Raw genomic sequence first — 17,822 nt, forward strand, 5'->3', positions numbered from 1 at the left:
AAGCAAAGCAGCTGATTGGTCAGCTTGACAGAGAAAGGCAAAAATACAGTCACATGATCACAACAACCATCCAACAGACCAATGGTGGCATGGTTACCATGGCTGTGAGGAGGCGCTGCAGGTTTAAAGTGACAGAGTGACAGTTTAGCGTCTCTGAGACTGTTAGCACTATTAGCACTCCTCATTTAAAACAAAAAAAATGTGTTAGCTTCAAGCTAGGCTTTGAGTTCAAAACAAACAGAAAACAACGTGGAACACTATATCATTTATTAAGGTTCATTTAACACATCTGAACAGCAAACAGCGACTGATCACTGATCAATGTCTGTGATTGGTTATCAGTTTGATGTTTGCATAGATACTGAATAGGATGATAGTGCAAGAATACAGCTGACAGGTCATTAATATAGAATTTGCTTCTCAGCCTTGATCATGACAGATGACATTTACAAAGTCCATCATTTTACTGTGGTAAAAACTGTAACATCACAGGTGAAGGACTCTGGACTGACCACATCCATTGTCTGACATCGCAACAGGTGACACGGAAACCACAGGAAGTGTGCTGTCTGACAGCCAGGGGGTGCTACAGGTAACTACAGGAGCCTCTGTCCGTTAAACAAACAGAGGTGAAGAAGGAAAATATTTGGTTTGACAGAGAAAATCTACACAACACTAGTCTGTGTGTCAATATAATACACACACTTGAATACTGAATACATATACAACACTACAAAGTGTGTGTGTGTGTGTGTGTGTGTGCAGGGTCTTTGGCTGTAGATGAACATTTAGTTTTCATTGAATGTTTTCTTAACAGGATCCTGATCAGCTTTGATTCCCTATTACTCCATACACACGTGACAATACACTGGTTAATAAGGACACATCTGATAGAGTGCAGTGGTACCACCCTGTCAGCTGGGATTGGCTCCAGCTCCCTCCTCACTCTCAAGAGGATAAAGTGGCAGAAGATGAATGAATGAATTTATACTGATGTAGGAGTGATGTCGCTCATTAATCTGACTCAGAATAGCATCTTCAGTGATCTTGAGAGATCAGCAAGTGTTCATGTATAATTTACTGCCCACTAGTGGTGGCAGTGTGCTTTTCTTGAATTTTCTGCAGGACTAATTACCATCCATTTATTGGCTGTGGAAGCTATTTTGCTTTTCAGCTGTTCACTGCAATGTAACTACACATAACAATATTTTGCACACTCCCATATCAGTATATTCTGTAGAGTTTAACTGCTACCCATGTTCTTATTGATCATATTGATTATGTTTTTATCTGGCACATATCGTGCTGTTTCATGGTATTTTGTTCATTTTGCTTACTTTTCATTTATTATATATAATTACCCATATTTCTGTAATATTTGGTATTTTTTTCTTGTAATTATATATATATCTTAATATGGCATGGAGCAACTGTGTGACTACACAACTTCCTCCGGGATTAATAAATATTCTTATTCTGATCACGTGGGTATGACCGTGTCATATTGACACTAACTGTCTGTCCACTGTTGGCGAAGTTAGGGTCTTAAGACAGAGGGTGTCACTTCCTGTACAGACTCTAAAGCACTTCAATGCAAATTTTTGGTGATGTTGGGCTATATAAATAAAATTGACTTGACACTGTTCTGAGAACAGCTTTCTTGCAAGAGTGATTTTACAGTGTGCAAACTGTAATTATGAGGCAGTAAATAAGCAAATGACACTGATCTATGATTAGTGTATACGATCTGAAGTAAGTTGACAGGTTTGAGATGATTGTTGTTTCACATTTCAGCATGTGTGGTGATGCTGTGGTGACTGGAGCAGTTAGCTCTCCATCTGTGAACTAGCAGTTCTTATACAGCACATAGCATGCTGCAGTGGAGACATAATACTGTACATATGTCTGACAGATGTTTACAAGAACATAGAAGATTTGTGGGCACTGACTGAGACTGTGATGAGTGTGGTGGTTCAGTGGTTCGCTAAAAATTTAAAAACAAATGTATTGTTGCCTTTAAAACATTAAAAAAAAAAAAAAAATGATATGTGAAGGTGCATTATAAACAGCTACCTCACAGGTGGCTGGTCAGGTGGACTGTCAGGTGGAAACAGTGCATACTTTACGCATGGTTTAACGGAGGCTGCCTCGAGACTGATCAGGAGTGCACTGAGTGGAGAAAGAGGAACCAAAGCGAGACAGGACTCCTAAACCCTGTTCCCTGTCAATGTTCTAATATGGTGTTGTCCCCTCCCACTCCAGCAGGTACTGGACCGTACCCTGAGGAGTGATACGTCGAGCCAACACCTGGTACTTCTCTCCATTGGTCAGTCTGCCCACTACTCCAAAATATGAGGAGATGGAGGAATGGAGGTTGGAGGAGTCTGAAGAGAGCTGGGAGGATTCAGAAAGAAAGTGGGAGGAGTCTGGTGACAGGTGAGCGTGGTTTGTAGCTTCTGGATCCTCCAGAATTTCAGAAAGCTCCTCACCCTCAATCTCCTCCTTGGCCTCGCTACGATTAGCCCACTGGCTGTAGCTGTTGCTAGGTAACTTCCTCTTCCTGCTACCCACCCTCCTCCTAAGTACACAGAAGCAAAAAGTCAAAAGTCAGTGGTAAACTTTCTACGGTGAATAATGTCAAACTCTTATTAGACATGATCTGATGATACTGGTCTGGTACAGATGAAAATGCTTGAGTACACAAATCTAAGCAGCGGCTGTATACCATGTCTTTAAAGTATTGAATATTATTTTCAGCCAGATAATGCTAATACTGGGTCCCCGTGGTTGGTGTAGTGGTAAGCACTGTTGCCTATGCAGCAGAAAGACCTGGGTTGACGACCCGGTCAGAACAAGGGCCTCTCTGCATGGTGTTGTATGTTCTCATGTGTGGCTTTCTCTGGGTTCTATGGCTTCCATTCACAGTCCAAAAACATATGACCTGTCCAGGGTGTACCCCGCCCTTTAGCACTATGTCAGCTGGGATCAGCACTAGAAGCCCGACAACGGAGGATAAAACGGTCAACAATGAATAAATGAATGAACGCGAATACTACACAACTAGAAATCACCTCAACTTTGCTGCTCCAAAATAGCTAGGACACCTTTTTTAAAAACAAAGAGGTCATTTCTGGTAGTGTAGTTTTAGTCATATCATCCGTTTAATACTGTATATAAAAAAATGATATGCCATATGTAAGACTTCCTTTATGCATACAGTGCAGACTAAAGGAGGCAGTGATGGTTACCTGAAGTGGTAGGAGGCACTGGTTGTAGCAGAACCCGAAGTGGAGGCATCAGTGGAGTCCTGATCAATACTGACTGTTGTACTGGAAGAACTGAGTAAGAAAATAACATTGTGACATGCCGATACGCTGACACATTTGATTACTGATGGATTGTGGTATATTGCTCGGCCTTACCTCTTGAGGCTCTGTAATTCATCCAGGGTGAAATCAAAGATGTTGGCCATATGGTGGTTGGACGTCCAGCTACAGGATAACTCGTTCTAAAAACATCATACATGAATAATGGTTTAGTCTCTCCTTAGACACTTAGATGTTAAACAGGAAACAGAGAAGAGGAGTCATACGTTAGGGATGGCGTCTTCCAGGAGCCACTTGGACTTCCTCTTCTTTCTCTCAACTGAAGTACTGAACAGGCAAACACTTCATGAGTCATGAGTCATATTAGTCAAACACATTTGACCTGACAGTCACAATGAAACTACCTGTTACGGATAACGCCTTTCTTACGTCCCCATCCCCCATCGCTTGGAGCACGCTCAGGAAAGAGCTTGGAAGGGGGATTGGGAGGAACTCGGGTCCTCAGTCGAAAAATGCACTTCCTCTTCTTTATCTCTTTCCCACACAGAAACCTGCACACAGGTGAACAGTGGTGAGTATAACTGCTGATAAACCAGGTGAATTTATTGCAGCTGTGTGGCTCTTACTTGCTCTTGTATTTGTTCAGAGCATCCAGAAGGTGCTGCCCCCTCTCTGCTGGAGGAGTGTTAGACAGCTACACAACAAAGAAACAAATAAGGTCCTGTTAAATACAGCCTGGACCAGGGGCCTGTTTCAGAAAGCAGGTTTAGTGAGAACTCTGAGTTAGTTAACCCTGAGATGAGGGAAACTCTGGTTTTTCGGTTGCACAAAGCCAGTTCAGCTTAACTCTGAGTCAGTTACCCTGGCAACATACTCCGTGAACCTAACCTGCTTGCTGGCAGGTTTTCTTCAACAAACCCTGAGTTTCTCTCGGTCTCCTCCTCCTCCTGCTGCTGAGCCTGAAGCAGCTGTCTGACACTCCGTCTCATTTCCTCATTCATACAGTCGATATCAAAACACGCATCAGAGCGCATTCACCTCAAAGTACCTACTCAAATCAACACAGCCATTATTACAAGTCTGTATGTCTATTTGCCTTAAATCAGCACATATTGCCAGATGTGAATGTTTCTGATGCAGCTGGAAACACTTAAACTTCACTGTAGTTTAGAAGTGACTTTTTGATTCTAGCTGTAGAAATCTTAGTGTACACGTCGAAATATAGTCATGAAATAGCGTTGCGCAAGATGTTTTAATGTAAAATAGAGTCAAAAAAGTGAGTCAGTTTTTAAGTTGGACTTTATAATGATAGGTCCATAAGGAAACTATGTTTTATCAGTTTGATCCATATTCTCATCTTCAGTTTCTGTCTCATGCATGTGTCCCCGTCAGGTTACAGCTGAATAAATATCAAATCAAATGTAACATATGGTAGGACTGCAGCATTTCAACATCCATTAATGAAGTCTATTAAATGATGAATGAGTGGATTACACTGCATAAAATGTAATAGTGTTCATTTGCTGACTCCTCTCTTCACATAAATGTCATGGTCATTGGCATGTGTTAATATTTCTGCTCAACTGGATTAAAATGGAGGCTGTGCCCTTTGTTTACCCGTTGCCATGGTGAATCATAGTATCAGAGCTCCACTGATGATGGTTTTTTTCATTCCCAACGCACATGCTTAACTCAGAGTGAACATACTCAGATTTGATTGAACTAATGCTGATCAGCTGTTCTGAAAGCAAAAACTCAAGAGTTTGACAGCTCAGAGTTAAGGTTTTAACTCAGAGTTTGTTGAACCTGCTTTCTTAAATGGGCCCCAGATTATTTCCATTTTAGCACAGACTGGTGCTAGTCCAGTTTTAATAAAGTTTTGTCAAATTAGTTAGTTCAAACCTGTCAGGTTCAGATTTAGTTTAGTACAGTCAAATCCAGGTTAGTTGAGTATGGTCCAGGATTACTTTAGCACAGACTGGTCCAAGATTGTTTAAGCACAGTCTGGTCCAGGTCCAGGTTTAAAACATTGTGGTCTAATTGCAGCACAGTTTATTACCTTCCCAAGCTGTAAACATTCCCAGTTTGCAGAGACGAAAGCAAGGATCTCGTCAAGCTCAAAGTACTTCTTCTTGCTGCTGACTGACAGGTTGTAGAGAACCAAGTGAACCAGATCGACCCACCGCAGAGACAGCCGACGAACATACTCTGATCCTTTATTACACACCGAACACAGGAAGAGGTAAAACCTGAGAGGGAACAGAACAATAAGAAACTTTCTTCAGGAAAACCTTAGAGGAGACAGGAGTCCCACTGGCTTACCTGTCTCCAAACATCATGGACTCCTGCAGGCACTGGGTGCAGGCTTCATGAAACCACTGCTGACACCTGAAGCACTGCAGCATCTTCAGGTACCACCTACAAACACAGTACATGATCACAGAGTGTGACGGATGGTGCACTGAAGATGAAGTTTTTTTTTGTGTGATTCACATCATGGTATTCACCGTGATTGTGTATGTCACTTCATTACACAAAATATTCACTATGGATTAACCTTGATTCTGATTGATCAAACTTACTCTCCAGGGCCTCCACAGTAACAATAACACTGCTGTTGATTGGTTCGGTGCTGGGAGTCCCAGTCCAGGGAATCCAAGTCATATAGCAGCACCTGCTTCATGGTTGACAGTGCTTTGGCTATAGGACCTTTCTTAAGAGCGCCCCCTTTCTGTGGGAAGATGGAGACGAAGCATTTGCATTTACCCAAATCAAGGCTCTAATGTTGGATTGTATCAGTGTGGGCCTGTGTATTACAGCATGTCAGTGTATTTATACCCTGACAGCCAGAGCAAAGACACATCGTCTACAGAACCAAGGACTCAGACTGTTGCTGCCTTCTACAGGAGGAACATGGCACTGCTGGTGGAAACCTGAAAGACAGACAGATAGTGTTATTAACTCAAAGTGAAACTGTTTTATGACAACTCAGCTGTAAATGAGTGGCAATATCGCATACTTAAAAGGTATAGTTCAAAAGCATTTTTGAAGTGTGGCAGTGAGATTCTGACACACGGCCAATTCTGACAATTGTCCAATGTGCTCTCTCTGCTCCAAGGAGAACCAGTTTGAGACAGGCGATCTCTTTCTTTCTTAATTTATTTGGCCATGAGACAACTTCTCCTTCTCCCACACCAAAGTCCATGGCAAAAAACATTGATTTTAGCTCACAGGGACAAAGAGCTGCTGGACTACTGATTTTAAACACTGAAATCATAACATAACACATTTTAACTCACAGATGGATGCAAAGGTGGATCAACACCTCCTGTGTGCTGGCATAGATTTTATTAGCAGAGTCTCTTGTTTAGTGGCTGTGTTTAAAGTGCATGAGGTTCCCACAGTGCCGTCAGTGTCGACTCTGCGTCTGTACATCACACAAACCCACTTCAAAAAACCTGAACTATCACTTAAATGTGCTCAAGTAGTACTGATTTTGGAAAATTCAATTATAATTTATGTAGTGTTTTTAGGTTCAAACATAAATTCTCTCTTGTGAACCACAGATGAAACTATAGACATTTAAGATACAATAAGCATGTATATGCATTAAAATAAAAGCAAAAGACCAAACTGAACAGTCATCAAGTCTATTAAAAGTACGCAGAACAAAATATCTTATGTGTACTTATATTATTATAGTGCTGCTTGTCTGTTTTACTCACTCACAACATCACTTTGACTGTGCACAGTGATGTTGTGACTGAGTAAAACAGACAGTTGAACCAGTGCAACTGTTTTGCAGCCTGTTTTTGTTCCTCACTCTTGCTTGTTTTCCCTGCTCAATTCCTCACCAATGCCACACTTTCCACAGATGAGGATCTGGTTGTTTTGGTTTGACTGGCTGTCAGAGTTTGGCTCCACCCCCCGACATACAGAGCAGCGAGGCTCCTCCCCTGGCACACCAGCTGCAATGTGATTGGAGAGAATGAGACAAATGTGACATAATGTGATGGTGAACTTTTTTCTTTTTTTTTCATGGCAGCCTTCCACATGATGAACCAATGATGATTCACTGAAGCGAGTTGGACTGAGACTGGTTACGGGCAGCATCAGGCATTGCTGTACTACACTGTGGACCTGTTGCCTTGCTTTACTTGCATTCTGTGTGGTAGAAGTTGAGAAATGTGCCCATATAAAGGCCAATCTCCCTGTTGCCAGTGTTTGTTTTTCTCTGACCGAATGTGGCACACAATGGCGGACACTGTCTATCAGTTTGTCCATGTATTGTCCTTGTTGTGACTCCTTTTTCTGTTTTAAGTGTAATTACACAGAGAGCAAAAAAAAATACTTGGCCAATAAAGCTGATTCTGATTCACAACTTTACAAGTGATCATGTACCTGATTATGAGACATAGTCTGAACGTAACCAGAGAATCTCACTCTCACCATGTTGGATGTCCTTCCAGAGGACCCAGAACTTGGAGTTATCCTCAAATGTGACAAAGCAGCTCTGCCGGGGGGGACTCACCTGTTCAAATATAACGCAGAGATTTATGACAACCAATCACAACACAGAGATTTGTGTTTTATATTGCGTGTGTGTGTGTGTGTTACCCTCTGTATCTTGCCCAGGTAGTAAAGTCCATCTGACCAATGACAGAGGACAAACTGTCCAACACTCAGGCTACAATCCTCCTCCTGTTCCCCATCCTCCAGGCCCTTCCCCCTGAGACATGCACCACCCTGGGACACCTGAGGCTCCAGACCACAGAAGGCTTCAACCACGTCCTCAAACATCCTGCAGAGAGTGACAAACAGTTACACAGACAGACAGGTGGTCACACAGACAGATGGTAAGTTCAAGCCAATTCGTAGTGTCTGGCATGTGATGTAAAGGTCATCATCCAGCTGTGTGCCCACAAGTATTCCTGGTCTTCTCTGAGGACACCAAACATACAGTATGTGACCATGCACAACTTGTCTCCTTACATAGAGAGACAAGTTTTCAGGCAGACAGGTCACTAGTCAGTAAGACACACAGGGAGTTGATTAGTGCAGTTACACTGATAATCAGACTCTTTTTTGAACCTCTGATAGAGAGAGAGAGACAAATAGCCAGAGAGACAGACAGGTAGTCAGTTGGTGGTGAGTCATCTCTGAACTGTCAGGGGGATTTTGACAGATGGAGCATGCTCAGTATGTCCTCCACTAACTACCAGCAGATCACATGAACCAGGTTAATATAACTAGTATATTACAGTTAGTTCACTGAACACACACGCACACCGTTAGTCCGTTAATAGTCCGTCAATTGAACGGTAATAACGATATTCACTCTGCTGTAATATAACTATACTATAACTGTGAATAAACCGTTATCACCGTGCACTTCACCAGTCTACAGACCGTGTCAATAATCTGACCCGGGTTCATTTCACCGCGTAAACCGACACAGATTAGGAACCGTCTTACCTCCTCTGGCCCGGTCCTCTAAAACACAGACAGGCTGTTGATCCGCCCGACAAACAGACAAACGGTCTGAGTGTCTGTGTATCCGTGTCCTCGATGTCTGTCTCTGCTGGCGCTGAACTTCAAACTTCCACCGTCGCCATTTTTCACTTTTCCCGCGAATCACAGAGGGAGTGTTTTTTTTTTTATCATTTACATAAGCCCCGTCATCATCATCGTCCTGACGTCATCGCTGGAAGTTCTGCCCCATTCACCTCATTCAAGTCCATTCATTTCTTTCTTCACAGATTTTATCTGACACGCATCATGATCATCATCATCAACAATAAAATACTAATTATAATAATAAAAAACTGCATAAAGATATATGCATTTTTAATAATATATATTAGTAAGACATAATTATGCGATAATAAGTCATCATTTCGAAAAAAATATCTCATTAATGACGTAGCATCTCATAATTATGTGATATGATCTCAAAATTACAACTTAGTATCTCATAATAATGACTTAGAATCTCATAATTATGACTTGGGTATACATTACTTTCTTTTTTCCCCAGAAATGGGCTATTATAAATCTGTGATCATCTCTTTATATTTGTTAAATATTCAAATCTATTAGATTGAGATAAGTGATAATATTTTTACTTTAATTAGAAATCATATAAAAAACTGTTAAATGTTGACAACTTCAGCTCTTGGTCTTCAACAGGAAAATGATTGATCAGAACATACAACCAGCAAAGTGAATCATGTGTCTGATTCATTACAGCATGAGACAGCTTTTAAATAGGTCTGTGGCCAAGGGTCAGGGGTCAGGTTTAGGGTCAGAGGTGATGTTAGGTTTCAGAAGACTTTAACCCATTCATTCCCAGTTGCACCTTTTCACATGTTGAAGTCAGCTGAAGGATATAATAGATGAGGTTAAAGAAAACTCCCTCTGTGGCAATAATTATTTTATTTGCCCCATGTTGTGACTGCACAAAGGATAATCATCCACATACATCTATTGATTAACTGTTGGCTTATATCTGCCCACCGTGCTTTGAAATGTCAATAATCATTTTATGGCTCAAAGAAGAAGTCATCATCATTGCTAACATTGAACACCACATACTTAAATTGAGCCTTTTTTCCACTTGTCCAAATCTACTTATAGCTACTTACATCTGGCTTTTGTCTGCAAAGCAATCTGATACAATCATCTTTAACTCCTGAGTTAAGTTACTCAGTCTTGCTTCGATGGGTAATGACGTAAAAATGACACCCTGCCTGGTGAATGCCCCAATTTCACCATTTTCTGCTATAGTTTTGCCTCCTATTTTTAAGAGTCTGCACCTTTACGAGTGTGACATTGTTTTACACACTGTTCAAGCTGTGATCTAGAATCATTCAGTTTAAAAAAGGGGACTTAAGTGAAACATTTTCAGTTTGTTTCTTGTGTCCTGCACCTTGGAAGTTAATGTGTGTCATCAAACATGACTCACGGGAGAAAAATCTGAGAAACAAATTCCCCTACTGGCAGTGTGAAAGACCTGAGATAAAAGAAAAGCCATTCCATGTCACCACAGATGTTAACGTGACGCAAAAAGACCCTATTCAGACCTGGTATTGTCATTGAAATATGGAAAGACATTCCCAGTACTTAAATGAAGTAATGTGTACATGAAGAAGTACACATTTGGATCCACATTCCGCAGTATGACCTACAAATACTGTAGGTCTACATATTTATGTGTTTATTTTGAAATAGGCCTATGAAATGTCAACGGTTTTCCTTTTTTGTTATTAAATGTCACAAATGCAACAAACTTTAGTTATTATACTTACATATAAAACTTTATACATGATATTATCCTCATTTTATGGGTCAAATAGGTTGATTAATTATATTTGGGTGCAGAGGGGTCAAAAATGGCTCTTATGATACTAGAGGTTGCAGACCCCTGCTACAACTACTGTGTCAAAGGTCAGGCTTAGGGTCAGAGTAAAGTTTATGTCAAAGACAAGGACTTATCAATTGTACTTAGTAGTAAAGAACTCAGGTTCAGGAACAGAATTCAGGATTCTGGTTTGGAACTTGGTCGTATCTTCATCTCGGTGAACCTGAGCGAGTACTGCCAGCCAGTCCAACTTGACCACTCCACCCCGTCAGCATAGGATGCATGACCTCCATTTAGGTACTGCCCGTTCAGGTTGGAGGTGTGGCAGTTACGGTACCACCAAGCCCCCTGGTAGTATGTCGCACAGTTGTTCTCTGACTGGTCCTGATCCCTGTCTTTGGTGGTAAACTGCATGCCAGAGTGCTTCAGGAGGGAGTCACCTACAGAAAACAGAGGAACATCTCTCTTAGGACTGGCAGCCCTGTTAGAACTGGTCACACTGTCCAGTGTGAACAGGCCCAGATGGAGGCAGATCATTGATACCATATGCCCCTTAAGGAATAGAGTAGCCAAACAGACAGCAGTTGTGCTAATATTCATACCTGCAGTCCCAGAATACTTGTCCACACTCAGAGGGTAACCATCCTCCTCTGGATTTACAGAGTCTCGTCCAACAGAGAAATCAGCATAATGAGCAAATGCTGTGGCATTATCGAAGTCCGCCATGTCAATGCGTAACTCATAACCACCAGACTGAGTGAAAGAGTATATCCTCTGGAGACCTGAGAGACAGATAGGAGGAGACAGTGTCAGTTCCTGATGACTGAATTTTCTTTACATGAGACACTAATAATATTTAAAATGGTTTCACATGTACAATCACCTCAAAATCATTTTTACTGCATGGTGTGAAGAGATAATGGAAAGTAGAGATAACATTACATTTTACTTTTTGAACCCGAACAGAACCCAAGACAGTTCTCAGCTGTCCGACCCAAACCCAACAGACACTTTTGTGTGTCTGTGTATGTACGCACCAAGCCAGTGCTCTCCTGTAGTTTTTCCAAAACCATCTCTGTATGCATCCCAGCCTCTGAAGAAATTCACAGAACCATCTTCCCTCCTCTGGATCACCTGCACACACACACATAAACACATACACAAACACACACACTTTGCACAAACCTGTGAACCCATTTGTTCTCAATAAAGACCTTGATTTTGTAAAGTAGTCATACTTAAGTGTTGTATCCTCCTGTTTAGCTAACTAGCATCACCACCACCACCCTCTGCTGTTGTGTGTGTGAGTGTGTATTCTTGTATTTGCTACTTATTAAGACTTTTTCTGGCATTAACACTGACCTTGTCAGAACCTAGTTTCTAAGGTACTGATTGGGTTAAGTGCTGACAAGTGAATTGTTGTCCACATGAATGGAAGTCAATTCAAGTCTTAAAATGGATACAAATACAAGACTGTGTGTGTGTGTGTGTGTGTTTGAATGTACCGTCCATCCTCCTCCATCAGTGGTCATATCACAGTACACCATGAAGCCAGCAGCGGCATGAGTTGGAAACACAGAATAGACTCCGTCCTGAGTGACGCCAGATGCCATGACAGCACTGCAGTCTCTGGGTCTGACAGCTGAGGGCGAGAGACATTGAGACACAGTCAGAAGAAAAATGAACTTAAATAGAAGAAAAGAGCAACAATAATCAGAAAATGAGTATAAGACTGACCCATCTTGTGTTGTTGGTTGCTGTGTTGCTAATACAGTGTTGTCGTCATGTATCACTGTGTTGTATTTACCTCTGTAGTTGCTGTGTTTCTGCAGTTCTCCTTTAAGTATCCTGAGACTCTCTGTCTCTCTCTGCAGGCTTAACAGAGAATCACTGAAACCTGCAGCCAGCTTCAACACACCTGAGTGATTGTCAGTCAGCACCTGTGCAGGTGACACTTCATTTTCAGTTCAGCCTGTCACTATTTCATTCTACGTTTTATTTGATTTTATGTGTATTCCTGAGCTCACCTGTAAGATGTGATCCTGCTCACTCTGCATGCTGTCCAGTCTTTGCTTTACAACACCTTGGTTTCTTTTCAGTGAATCATATTCCACCCTCAGGTTATGGGCATGGCCTGATATCACCTTCAGCTCCTCGGCCAGCTTCTGCACCAATCCCCTCTCCTGCCAGTCGTCTGCATTGTGACTGCTCAGTGATTGCCGCAGAGAGCTTTGCAGGGCCTCCCACCGCAGAAGGTTATCACTGTAGTCTGGACAGTTGGAATCCAAGAAGATGTTGATTGGTTCTCCAGCTGTGACACGTGATATTGTCACCAGGGCGCCAGAATCTTTGGGATTGGTCATAATTGCTGGTGAGGAAAAGACTTCACCCCTGGTATCAACATAGAACCACACATTTCTGTTAATACAGACAGACAGGTACATGTGAGACAGAGAGAGACAGAGAGAGAGACAGTAAGGTGGAGAGACAGATGTAGATAGGCAGACAGGTGTTTACCTGCTGATGAAGGGCAGAGGATACTTGTTTAGGTAAAGGATGGTGAATGTTGCTGTGACGATGGCTACTGTGATGACCAACACGATGGCGAACCATGAGAGGAAGCTGCAGCAGCATTTCTGTACGCGTGTGCACACACACACACACACACACACACGCACGTGATTATGATAGTAATGCATTTAATGTAATAGAGTTTGTAGAGTAGTTCCCACAAGTTTACACTCAAAGCCTGTAAATGGGATAGTTCAGGATTTTTATTTGTGTTACTCAGAGATAGTTAGCGCAAACTATTCTTAGTGCTGCTGACCCCTGAACACAGAGACATTCATAGGCTGCATTTACACTGCAGGTCTTAATTGCCCAATTCTGATATGTTGCCTACTGAAAGACCTGCTGACATTGTCTTTCAAAAGTGACCTACATCTTAAATCTGCATTTACACTGGTTAGCACTTCGGGACACAACCCACAGGTTGGGCTTGGCAACTAACCTGAAAATGGTTAGTAGGTCCAGATAGAGTCCACTGTGTTCCACATGGGAGGAAAAGATCAGAATTGGGTCACTTGCACCATGCAGTGTAAATGCAGCCATACTCACACTCCAAACCTATGCTGATTTGCGCAATAGAATTTGGTGCAGGGAGCAGTAAACAAATTTAAGTTTCCAATTGGAAAAGGCCTTCTCAGGACGGGATTAAGCGGCAAACATATGTAGGCTTAAGCAAGTGAAGATTTCATTGGGTAAGCCTTTAGTGACCCTTCTGGCAACGCAAGGGGCACAATGTGGCCACACTCTCATGTCAGTATCAGTATGTGTCAGTACTTCCTACAACCAACCACACTTCAAACAGCCTCATAGATCTCATGTCTACACATTATCAGCTGTTTTGCTGGGTGACCTCAAAATGAAGCTCAGGTGATTGAGTTTTTTTTTGTGCCTTAGATTCAGGAGGAATCATTTTATCTGTAGTAACATGGACCAGCTCACCATAGAGTCTACATGTGTGGATTTGGAGAAGGTTCATTCTGTGGAGGGTGATTCATGAAAATCAGTCTAATGAAATGAGTTTATGATGAAAATTGATTTCCCCAAAAATATCATTATTCTATAGACAGCACATGCTTCTGCAGCGTTTATATGTAGATGTCAGAGAAGGCAACAGCTGCTGCAGACACATTGATCTGACACTTTAACTCCAGATTAACAGGAATTAACTCTGTGTTGGTCTGTTCCTGCTCTGTGGCTGTGAAACATGCTGCCATCCTAAACACCTGATCATGGATTGTGGTTGCTCATTACCTTGTAATATAACACATGATATCCAGCTGCTCAAGTCATTGCACTGAATTTCCCATAATCAGACTTCTGCATAGAGTTGAGCACTCTAGAATCTTTCTTCTTACAAAGGTAAACGTTTGTACCAGTATATGATCTAGTAAACTCCAGAGCATAAAACTCTATTTAGGTAAAACTTAATGACACCTGTGGGTCACAATCAATTTAATGACGTATTGCAAAAAAACACAATCTCAAGACTCAAGGTCTTAACTTTTAAGGTTTTGAGGTAGTTTTAAAAGTATTTTCTGTAATAACATGCTGTGGAGAAACAAACTCTTGCCCTTACTGGAACATGTGCAGGTTTGTCATTTGGTCAATCTCAGAATTTTGCACTTTTCATTTTCCCTATTGTGCTTTTTGAGAGTTACGTGGCAGACAAAGATCATGATGTTAACCCTGACCCATGTTTCTCCACTGCCCCTCTTGGGCCTGATTCTCCAGGAGTCATGGTTGGTGGGTTGCCGGGTAGTGGGTGGTGGCTTAGTGGAGGAGACATTATAGATTTTTCGCATGGATATAGTATGTAATCCATGTTGCAAATTGGTAAAATGTAAACTATAACTGCATATTATATTCCCAGAGCCAATGGAAATCATTTCAGTTAATCTGATCATGACATCAATCTGAAGGTGGTCTGATTAGCTAAGAGGCTAAGTGTCAGAAATTACCTTGTATTTGTTTGATCGTTTGCTGTCGATATCTGAGCTGCTGTTGTTCATGATGGTCCAACTGTCGTTCATCATCATCGTCCTGAAACACAAACACCCTGAGGTAATGCTATTCTGTTTTTCATCTGTCCTATGAAGACATTTGACATGCTTTATTAACATAAGAAAGATTACTAACCTCGAGAACTCTCTTCTAAAACCTTATAAAAGATGGAATCTTGAATATCAACAAAACACTATGAAAGTTCTCCAGAAACACTCTCCACCATCTTATGGATATGCTCCACCCAGGCACCTGGTAAGCATGAGACAGGTTTGAAAAGGAATCTTTCTAAAATCAACTACTATCTGTTTACTTCTGCAGTTTAGATACTTGAAAAATCGTCACACATGATGTAAAATGTGATATTCAACTTTTTGAACAACCTATAGAACCTTATTTTAAAGCATCCATATATACTGTACATCTAAAACATGTCTGTGAAGGATTTATCTAAAAACTGTTTGACCTCTGGTATGATGCCTCATAGAGCAACCCCTTGAACTTTGAACCCTAAACTCTGTCTAACATTCTGAAAGACCTCTATTGACCCTTTTAATGGGAAAACATTGATATTTTTATTTTATTTTAGAAACCATAGCAAAATAAGCAGTGAAGAGACAATCTTCATGTTTTCCTTCTACCTTCAGAAGTTTTGAATGTTTTCATGAATAGAGCAGATGAAGTACAGAACACTTCTACAGTACTAGTACAGAAACTATAGTTCTGAAACAAGTGACACCTGTTATATATAATCATCTGTAACACTATTCTATAAATTATTGCTTTACTAAAACAATTGACTTACTTAATTCACTTATTGCTTATTATTTTGTAGGTGTCCATATTTGTGTAGCTGCACACAAATTCTATAATATATAATAATATATATATATAATATATATAATATAATTTATATTAATATATTACAATCATCAGTTTGTCCAAAATGCCACATTTCACCAGTGTAAAAGGTGAAACAGTTTATTTCTGATGCACTTATTAAACACAAATGACAAACTGTGACTATGTTTAAAACTGATGAAAAGGACATTCACATATATAACGGTATATATATATATATTTAAAAAAAACAGTTCAGTATAGAAATATTAATTTGAGTTACATTGTTTTTTGTGTTTTTGAATAGGTTCATCAGCACCAGAATGTGGTTACTGCCACTGTTAACCTAAGCAGGTTAATGGTAGGGTCATAGATAAATGATAATTAAGCTCCATTTAAACACAAATAGGAGATTTAATTGCAGTTTAAATTGTTTGGATGCTGTCACTTAATAAAAGTAATATAAAATTACCTGGTTGTCGTCCAGATGAACACAAATCTTTGGTGAACGTAAAGAAACTTAAAGAAATATACAAATTTGTTTTCAATTTACAGCTTCATGATAAGTCCAGATCCACAGCGAGACCATCTGTTGTGCAGCGGCCGAGAAACACCACTCCCGCTGAGAATCAGAGAAAGAGAGGGAGAGAGAGAGAGGCAGGGTGTTAATCTGATCAGATTTAGTTCACAGTCTGTCACTACAGTAACACATCACTATATTAACACCGCACTAACATGTTTATCAGCAAACAACACGCAAACATGTTCAGCAAGAACAGAAAACAACAACATGTTCAACCCATATACTCATACTGAATCTCAAAATGTGACCATGTGGTCCCCCACTTAAAACTGAGCTATAATGAGTTATTTCTTTCTGTTTGTTTTTTATAGATAATTTTACATCATACATTTGTTAATATTGTGCACTTTCTCTTATAAACATTTTTTATTTTGAAATTCTGTCAAATATTGTCACAAATGTTATTTAGATATCATAATGGAGTATTGTGATATAATCTTAGCTCATATTGTTCCTGAGCTGAACAGTTGTTTTTTTTCCCAAGAAAGTTGGACTTTTTTTCCATTTGACCCCTCCTGACCAGATGAGATGCTCATTGGTTCCCAGGTCATTTGAATTTGAAATCCCTGCTTTAAATCTTTGTGGGCAGAAGTAAGAACATTTCGAGGCCTTTACTTTTTTATGTTTTGGATGATAAATGATTTTATTTTAAATGAATACTCAGCATATCCCACAATCTATGTCTACATTAAATTAAAGAAAATACATGCTATATGCACCTGGTCTGACATTCATGTTACTCCTACAACAAAACATATTTATGCATGTATGTTGATTATTGCTCCACATTATTCCATTTTATCACTGAAGCTATTCCACAAATTGACTCCTTTAGTTGTGTGTAGTACAATATATTAACACAATAACATGTTTATCAACACATTAACAACACGTTAACAAGCAGAAAGCAACAAAATCATCAACATGTTCATCGATATGTTAACTCATTTAACATAAATAACATGTTCCTCAATACATCAACAGATGTTTATGTTGTCATCATGTTTATCTGCACATTAACGACATGATTAAAAACAAGCTATCAACAACATGCATGTGGCCAGATTCTAAAGCTGTGTTTGACCAAAGGTTCCAGGAAGTTTTCTTTCAAAGAAGTCAAAGGTTCCTGTAAATAATTGTTTGC

General features: G+C 40.3%; 2 protein-coding genes across 2 annotated transcripts; both read right to left on the reverse strand.

The window, feature by feature from the left end:
* Positions 1-250: 250 nt before the first annotated feature.
* On the reverse strand, positions 251-8,978 carry phf19 (PHD finger protein 19). The gene is made up of 14 exons (XM_044027163.1): positions 8,802-8,978; positions 7,944-8,127; positions 7,776-7,857; positions 7,181-7,294; positions 6,165-6,259; positions 5,909-6,057; positions 5,649-5,744; positions 5,386-5,575; positions 3,953-4,020; positions 3,731-3,877; positions 3,593-3,653; positions 3,423-3,508; positions 3,249-3,338; positions 251-2,578 (listed from the first exon to the last, which is right to left on the reverse strand). Exons 2-14 carry the CDS (start codon positions 8,124-8,126, stop codon positions 2,233-2,235), a joined length of 1,707 nt encoding a protein of 568 aa, XP_043883098.1. The 5' UTR covers position 8,127; positions 8,802-8,978; the 3' UTR covers positions 251-2,232.
* Positions 8,979-9,742: 764 nt separating this feature from the next.
* Positions 9,743-16,716, reverse strand: fibcd1a (fibrinogen C domain containing 1a). The gene is made up of 10 exons (XM_044025350.1): positions 16,568-16,716; positions 15,391-15,507; positions 15,213-15,294; positions 13,204-13,322; positions 12,714-13,077; positions 12,494-12,626; positions 12,192-12,328; positions 11,724-11,820; positions 11,289-11,468; positions 9,743-11,126 (listed from the first exon to the last, which is right to left on the reverse strand). Exons 3-10 carry the CDS (start codon positions 15,288-15,290, stop codon positions 10,864-10,866), a joined length of 1,371 nt encoding a protein of 456 aa, XP_043881285.1. The 5' UTR covers positions 15,291-15,294; positions 15,391-15,507; positions 16,568-16,716; the 3' UTR covers positions 9,743-10,863.
* Between the last annotated feature and the right edge of the window lie 1,106 nt (positions 16,717-17,822).

Source organism: Solea senegalensis, linkage group LG5 (genome assembly GCF_019176455.1).
Source record: "Solea senegalensis isolate Sse05_10M linkage group LG5, IFAPA_SoseM_1, whole genome shotgun sequence".
NCBI lineage: Eukaryota > Metazoa > Chordata > Actinopteri > Pleuronectiformes > Soleidae > Solea > Solea senegalensis.

What these genes read in the sequence shown, in the direction of transcription:
- phf19 (XM_044027163.1), bottom strand. Translation starts at nt 8,126, where the DNA reads ATGTTTGAGGACGTGGTTGAAGCCTTCTGTGGTCTGGAGCCTCAGGTG. An exon ending in TCCATGATGTTTGGAGACAG is followed by an intron (nt 5,576 to 5,648) that starts GTAAGCCAGTGG and finishes GTTCCCTCTCAG; the next exon opens with GTTTTACCTCTTCCTGTGTT. An exon ending in TGGAAGACGCCATCCCTAAC is followed by an intron (nt 3,509 to 3,592) that starts GTATGACTCCTC and finishes TGATGTTTTTAG; the next exon opens with AACGAGTTATCCTGTAGCTG.
- fibcd1a (XM_044025350.1), bottom strand. Translation starts at nt 15,290, where the DNA reads ATGATGATGAACGACAGTTGGACCATCATGAACAACAGCAGCTCAGAT. An exon ending in AACGATCAAACAAATACAAG is followed by an intron (nt 13,323 to 15,212) that starts GTAATTTCTGAC and finishes ACACGCGTACAG; the next exon opens with AAATGCTGCTGCAGCTTCCT. An exon ending in CCTCTGCCCTTCATCAGCAG is followed by an intron (nt 13,078 to 13,203) that starts GTAAACACCTGT and finishes TGTTGATACCAG; the next exon opens with GGGTGAAGTCTTTTCCTCAC.